The 18,712-nt window shown below is 36.8% G+C and overlaps 1 protein-coding gene across 1 annotated transcript; it reads right to left on the bottom strand.

Moving 5' to 3' along the window:
* Positions 1-261: 261 nt before the first annotated feature.
* LOC123320985 lies at positions 262-18,486 on the bottom strand. Its single transcript, XM_044908486.1, has 5 exons — positions 17,354-18,486; positions 16,005-17,294; positions 4,859-5,203; positions 1,345-1,512; positions 262-332 (listed from the first exon to the last, which is right to left on the bottom strand). Exons 1-5 carry the CDS (start codon positions 18,054-18,056, stop codon positions 262-264), a joined length of 2,577 nt encoding a protein of 858 aa, XP_044764421.1. The 5' UTR covers positions 18,057-18,486.
* Positions 18,487-18,712: the final 226 nt, after the last annotated feature.

Below are 18,712 nucleotides of genomic sequence, written 5' to 3'. Positions count from 1 at the left end.
TGGGTGGAAGTATGTTATAAAGCTTCATTGACATATAAAATGGCCCATTTTGCGTTTTAGTGAGACGACAGAAATCACTGCGGAGTAGATGCCTGCCTCTCGTAGGGTAATCGTGAAAATCTGCATTCAACGCAAAATGGCCAACATTGTTGTGCGCAAAAATTAAGGCTTCCAGAGTATACAAACAGGGGAAGGTGAGAAAACCACCCTGAACATACGAAAGTCTGCAATCAGCTCGATAATTAAGGCCAGAGACGACTCTTACGGCTCTCCTCTGAAGACCAAATATTCTATCGCGTGAAGAAGAATTCCCCCAGGCAAGAATTCCATACCTGAGGTGGGATTCTATTAAAGCGAAATAAGCTGTTCTAAGAATACCAGGAGATAGGCGGTTTGACAGACTCTTGAGAAGAAATATACTCCTACACAATCTCCCTGCGAGCAGGTCAGCATGGACATCCCACCTGAGAGTACTATCCAGTGTAAGGCCCAGAAACTTCGTACTACCATATAGGTCAGGAGAATCAATCTCTCTCAAAGAAAAAATTAGCCTGATGGTCTTCTGCTCATCTATCACCAACCTGTTGGAGGTAAACCAGTCGAGAGCCCTCGACTGAGCAGCCACAACTCGCTCGAGCAAGGCAGCCAGAGAATCAGATGCCAGGGAGACAGTTGTGTCATCAGCAAAAAGAATTGTTGAATAGTTGCCCATAAACAATGGCAGATCGTTGATAAAAATCAAAAATAATAGAGGTCCAAGAATAGAACCCTGGGGCACCCCGTAGTTAATTTTTTCTCGACTTGACCAAGTATTATCGCTGAAAACATATTGGAATCTGTTTGTCAAGTAAGAGCCGATAAGCTCACAACTGCTCTCCGAGCATCCATAAGCCCTCAACTTACCAAGCAGAACACGGTGATCCACACAGTCGAAGGCTCTCGCTACGTCCAAAAATAAGGAGATGGAGTACTTACCCTCCTCAAAACAATGAAATGCGTTCTCAATAAATTTCAGTATTGCATCAAGAGTATTTCTACCCTTTCTGAAACCAAACTGATGACCACTGAACAAGTCATTAACCTCAAAATAAGCAAGTAACTGAGAGCATAGGAGCTTTTCAAAGATTTTTGAGAAAACTGGGACTAATGAAATTGGTCTATAGTTTTTGATATCACCAACTTCACCCTTCTTAAACAAGGGTATGACCTTCGATATCTTGAGGCAGTCGGGATAAGTACCTTCCTTAATACATAAGTTGAATAGTTTGGTAAGGGGTTCCACAAAACCATTGATATTTCTTTTAATCAACGTTGGAGAAAGTCCATAAAAATCTCTGCTCTTACCAGGTTTCAAGGAATTAATCGCATCCCTGACATCATTAAATGTAACCTCCGAGAAGGAAAAAGCAGTATTCTCCACCACAGGAATTATACCTACAGGGTCGAAAACCTGATCACCCAGATCTTTCAAAGTTTCATGGGCAGCGGATGCGAAAAAGCTATTGAACTCATCTGAAGAAAAGTTCAGACTGTTTCCATTTCGCGAATCATTTTTACTCCCTATCAGCGACCACATAGTCCTAGCAACATTATTAGAATTTTTGATAATATTATCATTAGCCTCAATCCTGACCTGTTTCACTCTTCGCTTATATTTTAACCTAAAATTATTACGAGCTCTTTTTAACTCATCAGTTCGAAAGTGGGAATACATATCATTTAGCAAATGTAGGTCATCGCGCATACTCTTTAGTTCACGTGTGAACCAGCGTACACCCCCATCCTTGCCCCTAGATTTCATCATCCTGAAAGGAAAACACAATTGGAATGCATCGGTAATGACATCAACGAACACACCAAAACGGTCATTAACGGTACCACCGCCATCATACAAAAAAATCCATGAGAGAGAAGACAACACATTATGAAAAGAAAACATACCCTCTTCAGTCAAGGGTCGAAAAGACTTCACCAAGGTATCATCCACCATTCCCGCCGGAATGTTCACCTCCAGCAACTGGGCACGATGATCGGAAAATTCGAACTCCACCACCCTGGAAAAATAACCACCAGAGTCCCCACCAAAATTTATAAATATGTTATCAATACAGTTCGGCCCCCTAGTTGGCTCAAAAATGGTACGAACAAAACCGTTACAATTCATAATATCACAAAAAGATTTACAATTCTTGTCAGGAGAGTTAAAAAGTAGATTGAAATCCCCAAGGAATGCAACTCTGCACTGTGTAGTACTAAGTATTCCAAAAATCTTTTCAAGGTTATCAAAGAACATATGAAAATCACTCTTAGGTGCTCTATAAATTGAAATCAATATCAAATCATACTGTAATAGCTTTATTGCAGAAATTTCACAATGTAAATCTAGAGATAAATTATTTACCTCATCTAGACAAACAAAAGGTGAATGGGAACGACACAATGTTAAAACACCACCCCTCTTAAAATGTTTACGGTTGTAGCTGTGAGCCAGCTGCCATCCCTCTAGCGAAAAAACTTCAGCTTCTTCCTGACTCAGCCAGTGCTCGGTTATTGACATAACTTGAGTATTTTCGTGAATATGAAGTAGCATTTCAAAAAAGGATTCTTTTCCAGCAACACCCCTAGCATTTAAATGACACAGAGTTATTTTTTCGTTCTTGAGTAGTGATTGAGTTTTCTCTCGTGTTTTTGGGTCGAAAAAATTGCTTAAGTAAAACTCCACTAGGCCATTTAGTCTCATCCAACACGCTCTGTCTATGTGATAAGTCAAAACTTATTTTGAAGCTACTGTTTTTACCCTTATTGGCTAATTTGGAACACTTTATAATAATATCAGGCCAAGTAGACATGAGAAATTCTTCCATATCCTCCTCACTAACATTTCCAAGAATTCTACCAACGTAGATATTGATAAACTTTGGAGCTCCTTTCATTTTAGAGTTTGAAACTGAGGCTTTACCAGTAAAAAGTTTATTATTGTTTACTTTTGTTCTTGTTTTTAACCCTGAAATGTCAGAGTGTGTCATATCAGGTTCCACCCTGACATACTTGTCAGAATTTGACATCAGTTGAATCGGTACATCAGGACTACGCCGATTAGATCCCCTAGATTCAAATTTGTTTATATTCATGCGCATGGCCGCATTTCCAGATGAACTACTCATCTCAGGGTCAAGGCCATCACGGATATTTATTACTTGAGAAGGAATATCCACAGTAGCAATGTTGTTTATGTTTTTTGTAGGAGGTGGATCAACATTGTTATCAGAATTTGGACTTAGATTAGAATTACCTTTCAAATCACTGTTTTGTAAGAGTTTGATTATAAGCTCTTGATCCTTGATTCTTTTATTCAACTCATGATTTAGTTGCTGGCACAATTCAAATTGTTTCGTCAGATGCTCATTTTCCATATTCATCCGCCACTCATTTGTTAGAACAGGCACGTCACCAACCGGGCGAGAGGAGGTTTCGTGTTTGCTCGTTTCCTCGAAGAACTTTTCGAAAAATTTTTTAACTACTTTATTGGTAACACTATCCGGCACTGATCGCTGCACCAAAATGTCGATCAATATACTTTTATTAATTTTATTCAGCTCCGTTGTGAGAGCTTCACTTTTGTCAACCGTACTAGTCGGCGCCATATTTTGGAATTGGAATATTTGTTCAGACGTATATGGCGAAAGTGCAATAGGATGTGTCTTCTTTCATGATGCAGTTTTGTCTAATGAGTATAAGTATAAGCATGTCAGTTGCTTCAAATATCAATCCTTTGTTTATGTACTTTAGGAATTCGGCGGTCTTCTCTACATTTCTCTGGTAGAGAAAAGAAAGTTGTTCAGCATGTGAATGTAACGCTCTGAATTCACAGTAGTCGTTTCTTCATCTAAGGGTCCTTTCGCACCAAGCCAGTCCAGTTTAGTCGCATCCAGTCAAGTCTTTTCAAGTCAAGTCACGTCAAAATTTGCTTTCGCACTGGTCGCATCAAGTAGCGTCAAGCGTCAGTATTCTGCGGAATCTGTATCACGATGGATGCACTACTTCGGGCGATAATTTTACGGCGGTTACACAGAAGAAGGCGTATGAAGAAAAGACATTTGTATTGGGTTCATCCAATACACACAAGAAGACCACTGTTCGATTCTTTCAATCATTTATTTCAGGACTTACTGGATAATCCAAAAAAAAATTATAATTACTTTCGTATGAGCCCGGAATTGTTTCTGCAACTAAGAAATTTGATTGCTGAGTGTATTCGAAAAGAGAATGCCAACTATAGAGCTGCCATTTCACCAGAAGAACGACTAGCCGTTTTCCTCAGGTGAGATAATTATTTCATGCTGATTCTTATGAAAACGTATAATGTTACAAGAAAAAAAAATAAAATGAGATTCTGAACAATAATCATACATGAACTATAGGTAACCATCTACAAGTTCTGAAGTACATAAGAGTCCACAGAATCATCCTCATTACCCTGTCCTACCGAATATTCATTACCAATGGAATAATGAGGCAAAGTAGAAACGGCATTAAGTAGTGTATGTATTTGTATTGGAACTTAACTTTTTTTGAAATAAATTTATCACTTCACCTTTAAATTGTAAATTTTGGAGAGAGTTCAATTGTTTGATCGATGGGAGTAAGCTGCGGAGAAACAATAAATCAGGGTCTTTGTCATCGTTCGCCTTATCAGCAATTGCACTTAGGTGCTTAAGGTATTCCCTATCTATTTCATTTTCGATGTCAGCTTTTTTTTTTCGTTTTTTCCCTCGAAGTAGCAAGTCATCAGAACGTGTAGAACAACTTGGCGAAAGAATATCTTGATACCCCCTCTGATGGTCCCTCTGAGACTCACGTTGAAAATCTTGCATATTATTTTCAACTCCCTTTGACTGAATAATTCTTTGTTGATGAGAGTCCCCTTCTTCTTGAAGCGACTCTTGGCTTTCTTCTTGCAGCTCATAATCAAATTCTGTGTTATCCTCAGCAATTTCACTAGTATTGAAATTGGCGGATTCTGGAACGTTTCCTGAAGTTGCTTTATGTTTCAATGGTGGATCGAGAAACCACAGTGACTTGAAGTACGGCCATGTAATTTTCGCCCTTTTTGCATCGGCCCCAGAAGGGATATTTTTCAGCTTCCGCTTTTCCCTCATATAATTGCTTCTTAAATTTTGCCATTTTGCCTTGACTTCTGCTTCTGAAACAATAATCAGGAGTACAATTGTTGATTTTAACAGACAATTATTTCAATAAAGAGTTATCTATTTTATTTAAACAGCAACTAGTTGAATAAATGACGTCGATTTCTTTTTTAGATATCTCGCAACAGGAGAATCATTCACATCCCTCAGCTACACTTTTCGGGTGGGAATCAGTACAATTCATTATATAGTGAAAGAACTGGCTGAAGTAGTTGGGACTCTTTTGCAACCATTATATATGCCTGTGCCTACAGCAGAAAAATGGATAGACATTAGTCAATCATTTCGCACAATTTGCCAAATGCCGAACTGTATCAGGAGCATCGACGGTAAACACTGCCGAATAAAATGTCCGCCAAACGCTGGTTCCCAGTTTTACAACATTTTCATTCTGCAGTTTTAATGGCTGTCGCCGATGCAAACAGCAATTTCATTTTAATCGACGTAGGAGCCTATGGTAGAGACAGTGATAGCACAATTTTCTCAGAATCTACAATGGGCAGAGCATTTAAGGCACACGCACTGAATATATCTAGCTCCGAAAACATTTCTAATATAGACCTTAATATACCTTTCTACTTTGTAGGCGATGAGGCTTTTCCTTTGAGTGAAAACCTTATGCGCCCTTATGCTCGTCGCCACTTAAATTTTGCCAATAGAATATTTAATTATCGTTTATCCAGAGCACGAAGAACGTGCTTTTGGCATATTAACTAAGAAATTCGGTATGTTTCAAAAAGCTATAGAAACGGATGTTCAATTAACAGAAAACCTAATCAAAAGTGCTTGCGTATTACACAATTTTATACGCCAAACTCGAAATGAAAGTGACAAGATTCTGGAAACAGAATTTTTGGAACAAAACTCAATTAATCTTGAACTTCAGTCCTTGAGACCTACAAGTATACACAGGGCAAATACAAAAGCGATGCAGATCCGAGAAAAATTAACAGAGTATTTTATTTCTCCAGGAGGTTCGGTACCATGGCAAAACGAGAAATGTCGAGATGTTATATAGACTTTTGAGATTTGTATACTTTTACCTTTCATAAAAACATATATTAATAAATACCAATTTACTTACCAGTTGTGTTTAATTTTCTGGCTATGCCTCCATATAGCAGCAATAAAATCCCGATCTCTGTGCTACGGGTGTGAAGGCAGCAACGGTTTTTTCATTCTCGCTTTTACCATACAGAATGTAAAAATACCCGTTTTTCGGGGTTTTTTGATACGAATGGGTTATTAAGAACATTATAAACACAGTCTATAGGGTGAAATAATTTGTGCATCGAAAACTACCCCCACCAACCCCCCGAAATTGAACTATCTTGATACACCCCGTTGCTCGGGGTTTTTTGATGGAAATGGGTTGTTACCCACATACTGAACACGATCTATAGGGTGAAATAATTTGTGCATCAAAAACTACCCCCCTCCAGCCCTCCGAACTTGAACTAACTTGATAGAGTAAAAAGTGTAAAAAAAAAAAACCGTTGCTCGGAGTTTTTTGATGGAAATGGGTTGTTCCCAACATACTAAACACGACTTATAGGGTAAAATAATTTGTGCATCAAAAACTATCCCTCCTTCAACCCTCTGATGTTGAACTATCTTGATGCAGTAACAAGTGTAAAAAAAACCGTTGCTCGGTGTTTTTTGATGGAAATGGGTTGTTACCAACATATTAAATACGATCTATAGGGTGAAATAATTTGTGCATCAAAAACTACCCCCCTCCAACCCTCTGAAATTAAAATATCTTGATACAGTAAAAAGTGTGAAAAAAAAACCGTTGCTCGGTGTTTTTTTATGGAAATGGGTTGTTACCAACATACTTAATACGATATATAGGGTGAAATAATTCGTGCATCAAAGACTACCCCCCTCCAACCCTCTGAAGTTAAAATATCTTGATACAGTAAAAAGTGTGAAAAAAAAACCGTTGCTCGGTGTTTTTTGATGGAAATGGGTTTTTACCAACATACTGAACACGATCTATAGGGTGAAATAATTTGTGAATCAAAAACTACCCCTCCTCCAACCCTCTGAAATTGAACTAACTTGATACAGTAAAAAGTGTGAAAAAAAACGTTGCTCGGTGTTTTTTGATGGAAATGTAGGACCTGTAGGGTGAAATAATTTGTGCATCAAAAACTACCCCCCTCCAACCCTCTGAAGTTGAAATATCTTGATACAGTAAAAAGTGTGAAAAAAAACCGTTGCTCGGGGTTTTTTGATGGAAATGGGTTGTTTCCCACATACTGAACACGATCTATAGGGTGAAATAATTTGTGCATCAAAAACTACCCCTCCTTCAACCCTCTGATGTTGAACTATCTTAATGCAGTAACAAGTGTAAAAAAAACCGTTGCTCTGTGTTTTATGATGGAAATGGGTTGTTACCAACATACTAAATACGATCTATAGTGTGAAATAATTTGTGCATCAAAAACTATCCCCCTCCAACCCTCTGAAGTTAAAATATCTTGATACAGTAAAAAGTGTAAAAAAAATCGTTGCTCGCTGTTTTTTGATGGGAATGGGTTGTTACCAACATGCTTAATTCGATCAATAGAGTGAAATAATTTGTGCATCAAAAACTACCCCCCTCCAACACTCTGAAGTTAAAATATCTTGATACAGTAAACAGTGTGAAAAAAAAACCGTTGCTCGGTGTTTTTTGATGGAAATGGGTTGTTTGCATTATACTGAACACGACCTATAGGGTGAAATAATTTGTGCATCAAAAACTACCCCTCCCCCTACCCTCTGAAATTGAACTAACTTGATACAGTAAAAAGTGTGAAAAAAACCCATTGCTGGGAGTTTTTTTATGGAAATCGGTTGTTACCAACATACTAAACACGATATATATGGTGAAATAATTTGTGCATCAAAAACTTCCCCCCTCCAACCCTCTGAAGTTGAAATATCTTGATACAGTAAAAAGTGTGAAAAAAAACCGTTGCTCGAGGTTTTTTGATGGAAATGGTTGTTACCCACATACTGAACACGATCTATAGGGTTAAATAATTTGTGCATCAAAAACGACCCCTCTCCAACCCTCTGAACTTGAACTAACTTGATAGGGTAAAAAGTGTAAAAAAAACCGTTGCTCGGAGTTTTTCGATGGAAATCGTTGGTTACCAACATACTAAACACAATCTATAGGGTGAAATAATTTGTGCATCAAAAACTACCCCCCTCCAACCCTCTGAAGTTGAAATATCTTGATACAGTAAAAAGTGTGAAAAAAAGCCGTTGCTCGGTGTTTTTTGATGGAAATGGGTTGTTACCAACATACTGAACACGATCTATAGGGTGAAACAATTTGTGCATCACAAACTACCCCCTCCAAGCCTCTGAAGTTGAAATATCTTGACATAGTAAAAAGTGTGAAAAAAACCCGTTGCTCGGGGTTTTTTGATGGAAATGGGTTGTTACCCACATACTGAACACGATCTATAGGGTGAAATAATTTGTGCATCAAAAACTACCCCTCCGCCAACCTTCTGAAGTTGAACTAACTTAATACAGTAAAATTGTGGAAAAAACTCGTCGCTCAGAGTTTCTTATGGAAATCGGTTGTTACCAACATACTAAACACGACTTATATGGGTGAAATAATTTGTGCATCACACTTTTACTGTATCAAGTTAGTTCAACTTCAGAGGGTTGGAGGAGGGGTAGTTTTTGATGCACAAATTATTTCACCCTATAAATCGTGTTTAGTATGATGGTAACAACCGATTTCCATCAAAAAACTCCGAGCAACGGGTTTTTTTCACACTTTTTACTGTTGAAGCTGGAAAGGTTTTTCAGCAAGCATTCGTTTATTTTGGTTCTATGATAATTATATATTTCATTTAATATCAAAATACATAGGACTTGTCAATAAAAAATAAGGTGTCAATCAATTTGTCAATAATAATATTGTAAAACTTTATTTAAACTTTATTTTGAATAAAATATACTTCAACATTTACCTTATCAAGTTAGTTCAAGTTCAGAGGGTTGAAGGGGGGGTAGTTTTTAATGCACAAATTATTTCACCCTATAGTTCGTGTCAAGTATGTTGGTAACAACCGATTTCCATCAAAAAACACCGAGCAACGGTTTTTTTTCACACTTTTTACTGTATCAAGTTAGTTCAACTTCAGAGGGTTGGCGGAGGGGTAGTTTTTGATGCACAAATTATATCACCCTTTAGATCGTGTTCAGTATGTTGGTAACAACCCATTTCCATCAAAAAATACGGAGCAACGGTTTTTTTTTACACCTTCACTGTATCAAGTTAGTTCAACTTCAGAGGGTTGGCGGAGGGGTAGTTTTTGAAGCACAAATTATTTCACCCAATAGGTCGTGTTCAGTATAATGCAAACAACTCATTTCCATCAAAAAACACCGAGCAACGGCTTTTTTTTTACACTTTTTACTGTATCAAGATATTTTAATTTCAGAGGGTTGGAGGGGGGTAGTTTTTGATGCACAAATTATTTCACTCTATAGATCGTATTTAGCATGTTGATAACAACCCATTCCAGAAATTATTTTACCCTATAAGTCGTGTGTAGTGTGTTGGGAACAACCCATTTCCATCAAAAAACTCCGAGCAACGGTTTTTTTTACACTTTTTACTCTATCAAGTCAGTTCAAGTTCGGAGGGTTGGAGGGGGGTAGTTTTTGATGCACAAATTATTTCACCCTATAGGTCGTGTTCAGTATAATGCAAACAACGCATTTCCATCAAAAAACACCGAGCAACGGTTTTTTTTTACACTTGTTACTGCATCAAGATAGTTCAACATCAGAGGGTTGAAGGAGGGGTAGTTTTTGATGCACAAATTATTTTACCCTATAAGTCGTGTTTAGTATGTTGGGAACAACCCATTTCCATCAAAAAACTCCGAGCAACGGTTTTTTTTTTACACTTTTTACTCTATCAAGTTAGTTCAAGTTCGGAAGGTTGGAGGGGGGTAGTTTTTGATGCACAAATTATTTCACCCTATAGATCGTGTTCAGTATGTGGGTAACAACCCATTTCCATCAAAAAACTCCGAGCAACGGGGTTTTTTTCACTGTGTATCAAGATAGTTCAATTTCGGGGGGTTGGTGGGGGTAGTTTTCGATGCACAAATTATTTCACCCTATAGACTGTGTTTATAATGTTCTTAATAACCCATTTGTATCAAAAAACACCGAGCAACGGCTTTTTTTTTCACACTTTTTACTGTATCAAGATATTTCAACTTCAGAGGGTATTTTTACATTCTGTATGGTAAAAGCGAAAATGAAAAAACCGTTGCTGGAAACCGTTGCTGCCTTCACACCCGTCTCTGTGCTTTGGGTGTTTAGGATCATATATTGGCTCGTTTCCTTGCACCAACACAATTAATGCCCCCACATCCATTGTACATGTACAAGCGACTGTCACGACTGGCATAAAAATATTCAACCGGCTGAGTCGCAATCAGTCTTAACAAGTCTTGACGTGATTGGACTTGACGCGACGCGCCTAGTGTGAAAGTAAATTTCACATAGCATTTGTTTTTAACGGTAAGTTAATGATTCCAATCCTGAAGCGTCCGACTTGACTTGAATCGACTGGACTGGACTGGCTTGGTGCGAAAGGACCCTTAGGGCTAGTTTGGAAGTACCGACGTACAAACACGCGATGCTCGAAGTTACAGACCATGTTGAAAACTGAAACAGCACCTCTTCCTCTATCCAACACACCCATCCCCACCACCTTTTCCTCTCGAAGTAACAAATTTTTGAAAAACATACGGTCTTTCTGACGGAGCCTCTATTTATCTTGAAATAAAACTATATTTTGAACAGTGATTATACTACCATTTTTCAAACGACAACAGTGAAACATTCTCAAATGGAAATGCACTGAAATATTTAAATCTCTCATGATTTTTTACATCCAATGTTAAATGCAAAATATTGTGCACGATATGGGTTACATTTTCAGATCCATTCAATATTTTGAAAGTTTTTACAAAGTATTTCAAAAGTTCATAAGCATATTCTATTTTATCTGATATTTTTCAAACGACAACAGTGAAACATTCTCAAATGGAAATGCACTGAAATTATCAAATGTCCCATGATTTTTTACATCCAATGTTAAATGCAAAATATTGTGCACGTTATGGGTTACATTTTCAGATCCATACAATACTTTGGAAAATTTTTACAAAGTATTTCAAAAGTTCATAAGCATATTCTATTTTATCTGATATAAGTCGTGGCTGAGACAAAACGCTAAAAAATTAGTGTTTCTGTTTTTGCTGATATTCTTTTTCAAGACTTAAGGTCCTCTATAGAAAAGGAACTGGCGAAGCTCTGTTGCTTTCCACCATTTAATTTCACCCAAACTTGTTTCCTGTTGAATTCCTTTGGAATATATGGGGACAATTATTAACACAAAAAGGAAGAAACAGCATGCATTTTTTGGAAGCATACTTTTGTTGATGGTTTGTCACAACACCAGTGCAATAATAATTTTTTTACCACTCCTAAACAAACAAGGTGCATATAGGCCAAAGGAAAACTTTGAACCAAGTCTATTCCTGGAATTTTCTCAATTATTGAAGTGCCATTTTGGTGGTTTTCATCTAATTTGGACCTAAAATCTGAGTCTGTTATTAAGCTAACATTTTCATCGCATTGGGAAAACATACACGGTTTTCAATATACACTTAGTACATGATGAATAGCCTGTATAATTTTTTATACATTTAATGAATGCTTCACTGAGAAAAATGTTTGCTTCTGTCAGATAAAATTTTGATCACCCCATATAAAAAATGTACTTGTATATATCACAAGAACACAGAGTAATAGAGGTGTATAAACGAGTGTACCTGAAGCTTTTCATTTGGGACAAATGGTTTTTATGCTTAAATTTAATCAACTACAATAGACCACTTGATAATTTCCCCTAAATAAAAAGTTTCTCACGCCATATACAGCAGAATAATTATGGCAAATAACTTTTTACTCAAGGAGGATAAACTTTTCACCTACCATAAGTGAAGTGTACACTAACGATAGATAAATTATTCATTTGAAAAGATGAACTTTATTCTTAAGGCAGATAAATTTTTCACCTGTGAAAAATAAATTGTTTTTCTACAACAGATGATGGGTCCACTTGAGCCAGAAAAAATGTTAAGTGGGGCTTATAGACTTCTAGCTAATAGAAGATGAACTGTTTACTTGCAGCACATGAATGGTTTATCTACCATAAATGATCTGTTCACTTACACCAGAAAAACTTTTCAAAATAACAAATAAACTTTTTATCTATGGTGCACATCAATTCTGATATATTTAGTGCATACTTCCTCATTGGAATCAGATTTGCTGCAGCCAGAATAGAGATAACAATTTTTTTCCAGAGTTCCTGTTTAGAAACTGCAGCAAATTTGAATCAAATGAAAAAGTTTTCTGTAATACCAGAATGGGTGCGCACCATAATAGTGAATGAATGCTAGGATATTCTTTATATATATTACATATGTATATAAGCGATAATAACTTCAAAATAGTATCAATTGAATGAGAGTCATCTATTTTTTTTATATACCATGTTTAATTAGAGTACCAATCCGTTAATGGTTTATGAAGAGAAAAAAAACACGACATAATAAAATAAAAATTTATTAGGACAAAAAATTTCTCTTTACACTGCCTGAGGTAAAAAAAAATATGTTCTACAATAAAGTAAAAATAAGTGTATTTAAGTCATGAAGTATAAGAAAACAGAAAATAAAAATCCTTCGCATATGCTTGAATAAATAAATATTTCATTTCAATCAACAAAAATCTCCTTTTAACACAATCCATTAGGCAAAACTGAAATAAAGGTATCCTAAAATATTCTAAAAATCACAGTTCATTAAAAAAGTATCTTATAATAAAAAAACGCTTTTCATAACAGCCTCAAGACATCACATTAAATTCCTATATGTACTACCATATCAATAAATAATCAGTTTCATCATAAAGATTTTGAGCAACTGGATTCAGAAATTAAATTTATGTCCGCAGAATTTGAATATTCATAGCTTGGTCAGCATGTTTTTTCCATTCACTTTTTTCAATATGATATGAGAAGTGAATATAACTTTCTCTAAAAGGATGCACTTTTTTTTTGTGGTGAACAGAACTTCGTGAGAAAAAAAATGCCTATTAAATGAGATAGTTTTCACGTCATGATAAATGAAACAAATTTTGTTATTTCTGTTTGTGAGAATGAATACAATTCTGCCAAAAAGAGGAATATCAGTATTTTCTAACAAAATAATATCTCCGTTATGATATGTATAATTTCCTACTGTAATCTTCTCCAATTTGGCACAATTTTGAAAATTTACATGATTCACGCCTGAAGAGATACAAATTTTCTCGAATTCATCAATGAGAGAGGCTGCATCAATATGATCACATTGAAAGGCACCATTGAAAGAAATTAGATTTTCGAATCCTATTCCAGACACAAATCTTGAATTCAAATTCAGCTGATGCTTGATAGCAAGAGATTTTGTAATGTTGACCCTAGATGAAATCACATTAGCAAAATGTTTGAATTCTCGATGCTTACTTTCATATTTAAGGGATGATAAGTTAACTACAGGACCAATTTTTTCCATTATAAATGGATAATGAATCAAAATATGATGTTTAGGCTTAAGATGTAGTTTAAAAAGCTTCATATATAAAGAATGATGCTCAGCTATCTTTTTCTTCAGTAAAGAACACTTTTCGACTGTAACATATTCCGATAAAACAATATTCAAATTGAGTAATGGAATTAATGTCTGGAATTAAATATCAATGAATATATTAACGGCATGCAGACAATTATTGAATTCTGAAAAAGTACACCTCCGGGCAGGATTCGAACCCGCGCCCCTCCTGATTACCGGTCAAGTGCTCTACCCAACTAAGCCACCAGAGGTCACGGTTTCCATCTGCGTTGACGGACCTATACTGAATCAGAATCCATGTTAGTACGGGTCTCCTTGCGAACGTTTTATTGTTCGCAAGGGTTAGAGATTGTTAGTACTCAATTTAAAAATTTCGGCTTATTCTGTTCAGTGGTCGGAGAATCCGCATCCGCTCCCTACAGATGTCGCTAAATGTCGACGATGCCATGGGAAATGGGTAAAAAGGATCTTGATGATCACTGAAAGTGAATGTTGTTCCCTTACCACCTTCTAACAATCTCTAACCCTTGCGAACAATAAAACGTTCGCAAGGAGACCCGTACTAACATGGATTCTGATTCAGTATAGGTCCGTCAACGCAGATGGAAACCGTGACCTCTGGTGGCTTAGTTGGGTAGAGCACTTGACCGGTAATCAGGAGGGGCGCGGGTTCGAATCCTGCCCGGAGGTGTACTTTTTCAGAATTCAATAATTGTCTGCATGCCGTTAATATATTCATTGATATTTAATTCCAGACATTAATTCCATTACTCAATTTAAAAATTTCGGCTTATTCTGTTCAGTGGTCGGAGAATCCGCATCCGCTCCCTACAGATGTCGCTAAATGTCGACGATGCCATGGGAAATGGGTAAAAAGGATCTTGATGATCACTGAAAGTGAATGTTGTTCCCTTACCACCTTCTAACAATCTCTAACCCTTGCGAACAATAAAACGTTCGCAAGGAGACCCGTACTAACATGGATTCTGATTCAGTATAGGTCCGTCAACGCAGATGGAAACCGTGACCTCTGGTGGCTTAGTTGGGTAGAGCACTTGACCGGTAATCAGGAGGGGCGCGGGTTCGAATCCTGCCCGGAGGTGTACTTTTTCAGAATTCAATAATTGTCTGCATGCCGTTAATATATTCAACAATATTCAAAATCTGTCTAAGCAGTAAATATATCTCCCACAATTCATTTTTCTCAGGAATAGTATCCCCAAACATAACTCCTGCAGTAAGAACCAAAGTTTTCATTTCTGAGCAAGACATTCTAATTTTTTTTCCTTTCAAATGATATCATAGTAGGTTTGTTAATATTGTGATGTCCATAATCGAAATACTTCAAACGGGAATTCAAATCATCATTCGTTTGTCCACGAAGGCAAATCTATAAAAAATTTCAGCTAAATCGAACATGGCCACACCTTCAAAAAAATCATGTGCAATATCTACAACAAAATTTGTCGTGCAATGAAAATACATCACTTCGTTCCATATACATTTCTCTTTTATACCAGTTTCTGACAGATTTTCGAGAGCCAGATTAGTATTATAATTAGATGGGTTCCGAAGTGATTTGTCTAATTGGTGGAGCTGAGATGATGTTCCATCTCTTGATGTCTTACAGAACCTACAGAAATATTTCGCTCTAAATGATTTGGTCATCCCTAACAAGTTGTCACCTTGCAAAAGTGCAAGACAAAAATAAACTTTAACAGATCCCTGACTATTGCATATATTTCATCCATTTCTAGATAAATTATTACATGAATCAATTACTTTACCAAATATTTTTTTGCTTCCAAAATCTTTCAAATCTGAAGAATGAAATAAATTGATCAAAAAGATGTTGTCTAGCTTAGATTGGAACTGGGGTGGTATAACTGGTAGGGGAGGGTGGGCCACAGTGAGACAATTTCTACTTTTTTGGCGAAAAAAATTTCAATTTAATTTTTTTAGCAACATAAAAACAAAAAACAAACGTTTATAAAATAGTATCACACAACTTTATGATCAATATAACTAAATAACAATATATACTGAGCTTCAAACAAAAAATGGCACTAACGGATTTCGATTCCGTCGAATTTAACTCCAAAATTTATGTAAGATTGCTGCCGTTTCGTTCCAGCCACTTGGCTACTTGCAGAAAGCAAACATTTGATATCGGTTTTCTTTACAAAAGAAATATCTTCCACAGCGGGATAAATAAAACAGTTTTTTTGTTTGACACTATGCCTCAAAAAACTTACTTTGAAATCATCCTCAATGATATCTATGATTTTACCCACAAAGAAAACAGACTTTTTGTCATGAAACTCAACCAAGACATAGGAGTTGATATCTGGGTTGAGATTGTCCTTACTTCCGTTCATATTTAACTCATCAAACGACTCTGCGTCTGAGGAATCAGAAATGAATGAGCTATGTTCACTTTCAGATGACGAAGCATATTGTCGATTTTTTTTAGCTATTGGCAAATGGACCAACATTCGCTTGGTTCTCTTGGCCATTCTAAGTGACTCCTTCCGCTTCTTCTCCAAAAATTTATTTTCAATTTCTAATTTCTCGGGTGTATCAGTAGCTATAATACTTTTACCCCTCTTTCTGGGATTAGAGGTTTTTCTTGGTTTGGCTTTTGGATATCCAAATAGTTCTTCCGGGGATTTAAAGTTAATCGCTTCTGAAGTATTTTTTTCAGGAGTTCTGTTTAATAATTCAATTTCCTTATTGCCTGTATGAGCTTCTAAAACTTCGCTTTTGTCAGTAGGTGTTTCAACAGTAATTTCTCCTTGGCTTGTTTTTGAAGGTTCCTCCCTATCAGTGACGCTGCTCATTCGGAAATCGTCATCTCCAAAAACGTGGCTATCAAATGGCACAATGCCACATTTTTTGAAACCTGCTTTGATGTTGTTAGGGGTCATGGATTTGTCAAACGCATATCCAACGCACTCGGCAATCTGGAATATTGTAACTGGAATTCCAGGATTTGTCATCATCCATGAGTCCAATGCACTGTTATAATAGGTCTTGAATGGCCCAAATACTGATACATCCAATGGTTGTAGTTTATTAGAACAATGGGGCGGCAGTGTTAAAATAACAACTCCGTTGTCTTTAGCCAGGTTCAGGGTTTCAATTGAAAGGTGACTTTCATGATTATCGAACAGTAGCAAGGTTGGATTCAACTTTGAACTGCCAGAGTGAAAAATAAAGTGCTTAATAACAGATACGAAAAGCTCAGAATTCATCCAACCCGATGGGGTAGCGAGGCCTAAGGTTCCTGATGGAGCTCCGTGTAACATGTGAGGCTTGAAATTAACCCTGGGAAAGATCATAGCTGGTGGTAAAGCATTTCCTAAAAGAGACATAGATATGCATAAAAAAATTATTAACTCAATAAACCAAACACTGTACCTGCAGAACTTATAATGCAGCAGGTGGTTACCAATAATCCACGTTCTCCACTAGTCACCTTGTTTATTTGCTTCACTCCTTTTTTCGCTAAAATCCTTGAGGATTTTTGGACTGTGGTTGTGGAGGTCTCGTCCAGATTATAGACACGAGTTCCAGCGGCAAAACCATTGTAGCGCTTCAATACATCTTCTAAGTTTCGAAAAAACTGCTCGACGTTGTTGCGATTGAAGGATGTAGCTCTAGAAAGGCTGCAGGCTTCTGGTTGCCTAATACTCAGTTCTGGGTGACGTTTCATGAACCCCTGTAACCAGTCCACCCCCGCTGTCTTATTCTCTATCCATTGCTTTGGGATATGAATTTTGTTGTGGACGGCAAGTTCATAAGCTAACTGTCTAACATCTTTTGTGGACCTGCCGTAGCACATTTGGCTACATTTGATAATGAAATCCTTCAGAATATTTTCCTGTTCGTCGGAAAACACTCTCCGTGTATCATAGTGGGGGCGGTAAGATAATTCTTCTTTATTACCTTTAGTATCTTGTGTTTTTTTAACGTACCTAGCTAATGTCTGGTGTTTAACGTTGTTTTTCTCCGCTGCCTTCCTTAAACTCAAGTTATGTACAATTACATCTTTGACAGCCTGTTTCATCGAGTCTGCACTGAACAGGCCTTTGTCAGATTTCCTTTTTCGTCCTCTTGACATGCCTTGAACGAAAAACTTATTCAATAGGAATCTTTACTTATGGGCCACCATGAGACACGTCTCAAGGAGGCCCAAAATTCGTGTCTCATGGTAGCCCATCTTATGCCTGACTTTCAAACTGTCGTATTTTGGTAAAAAATCAAAAAATTGGCTAATAATGAATATCAACGATAAAATGGATAATTACCTGTCTTGTTGAAAACTTCGGACCAATCTCAAAGTATATCAGAAACCACTTATGAGATACTGAATTGATCTTAAGGAAAAATTTCACTATGATGAATACGAATCGGGACTGGCGAATATTTTGTTAATGCACGTGCGGCTTCTTCGGCAACATAAATAAGACTAACATATCTTCAGCCTAACGTTTCTGTGGATCGCGACAAATTATGGCGCGTAATTCAAGAATAATGGCGACTGTCTCATGGTAAACGCTTCTCATGGTGGCCCATCCTCCCCTATAGACAGATATAGTGCCCCTAATTTGTGAATTCCGCTATGAGATCCCAGAGGGTTTCCAATTTCGTATTCATCGAAGTACAGATTATAAGGAATGATAATGGAATTTTCGCCAAATGTTCTTATCTTACTTTTCCAATAGTCAGTTTGAATAAGATTATATAGATTTTTTTGCTTTCTGCAACTTTCCATAT

Source organism: Coccinella septempunctata, chromosome 9 (assembly GCF_907165205.1).
Source record: "Coccinella septempunctata chromosome 9, icCocSept1.1, whole genome shotgun sequence".
NCBI lineage: Eukaryota > Metazoa > Arthropoda > Insecta > Coleoptera > Coccinellidae > Coccinella > Coccinella septempunctata.
This window is presented reverse-complemented; position numbering and strand designations above follow the sequence as displayed.

What these genes read in the sequence shown, in the direction of transcription:
- LOC123320985 (XM_044908486.1), bottom strand. Translation starts at nt 18,056, where the DNA reads ATGTCAAGAGGACGAAAAAGGAAATCTGACAAAGGCCTGTTCAGTGCA. An exon ending in CTGCATTATAAGTTCTGCAG is followed by an intron (nt 17,295 to 17,353) that starts GTACAGTGTTTG and finishes TGTCTCTTTTAG; the next exon opens with GAAATGCTTTACCACCAGCT. An exon ending in TAATATGCAAGATTTTCAAC is followed by an intron (nt 1,513 to 4,858) that starts GTGAGTCTCAGA and finishes ACTTTTCTTCAG; the next exon opens with ATGAGTTCAATAGCTTTTTC.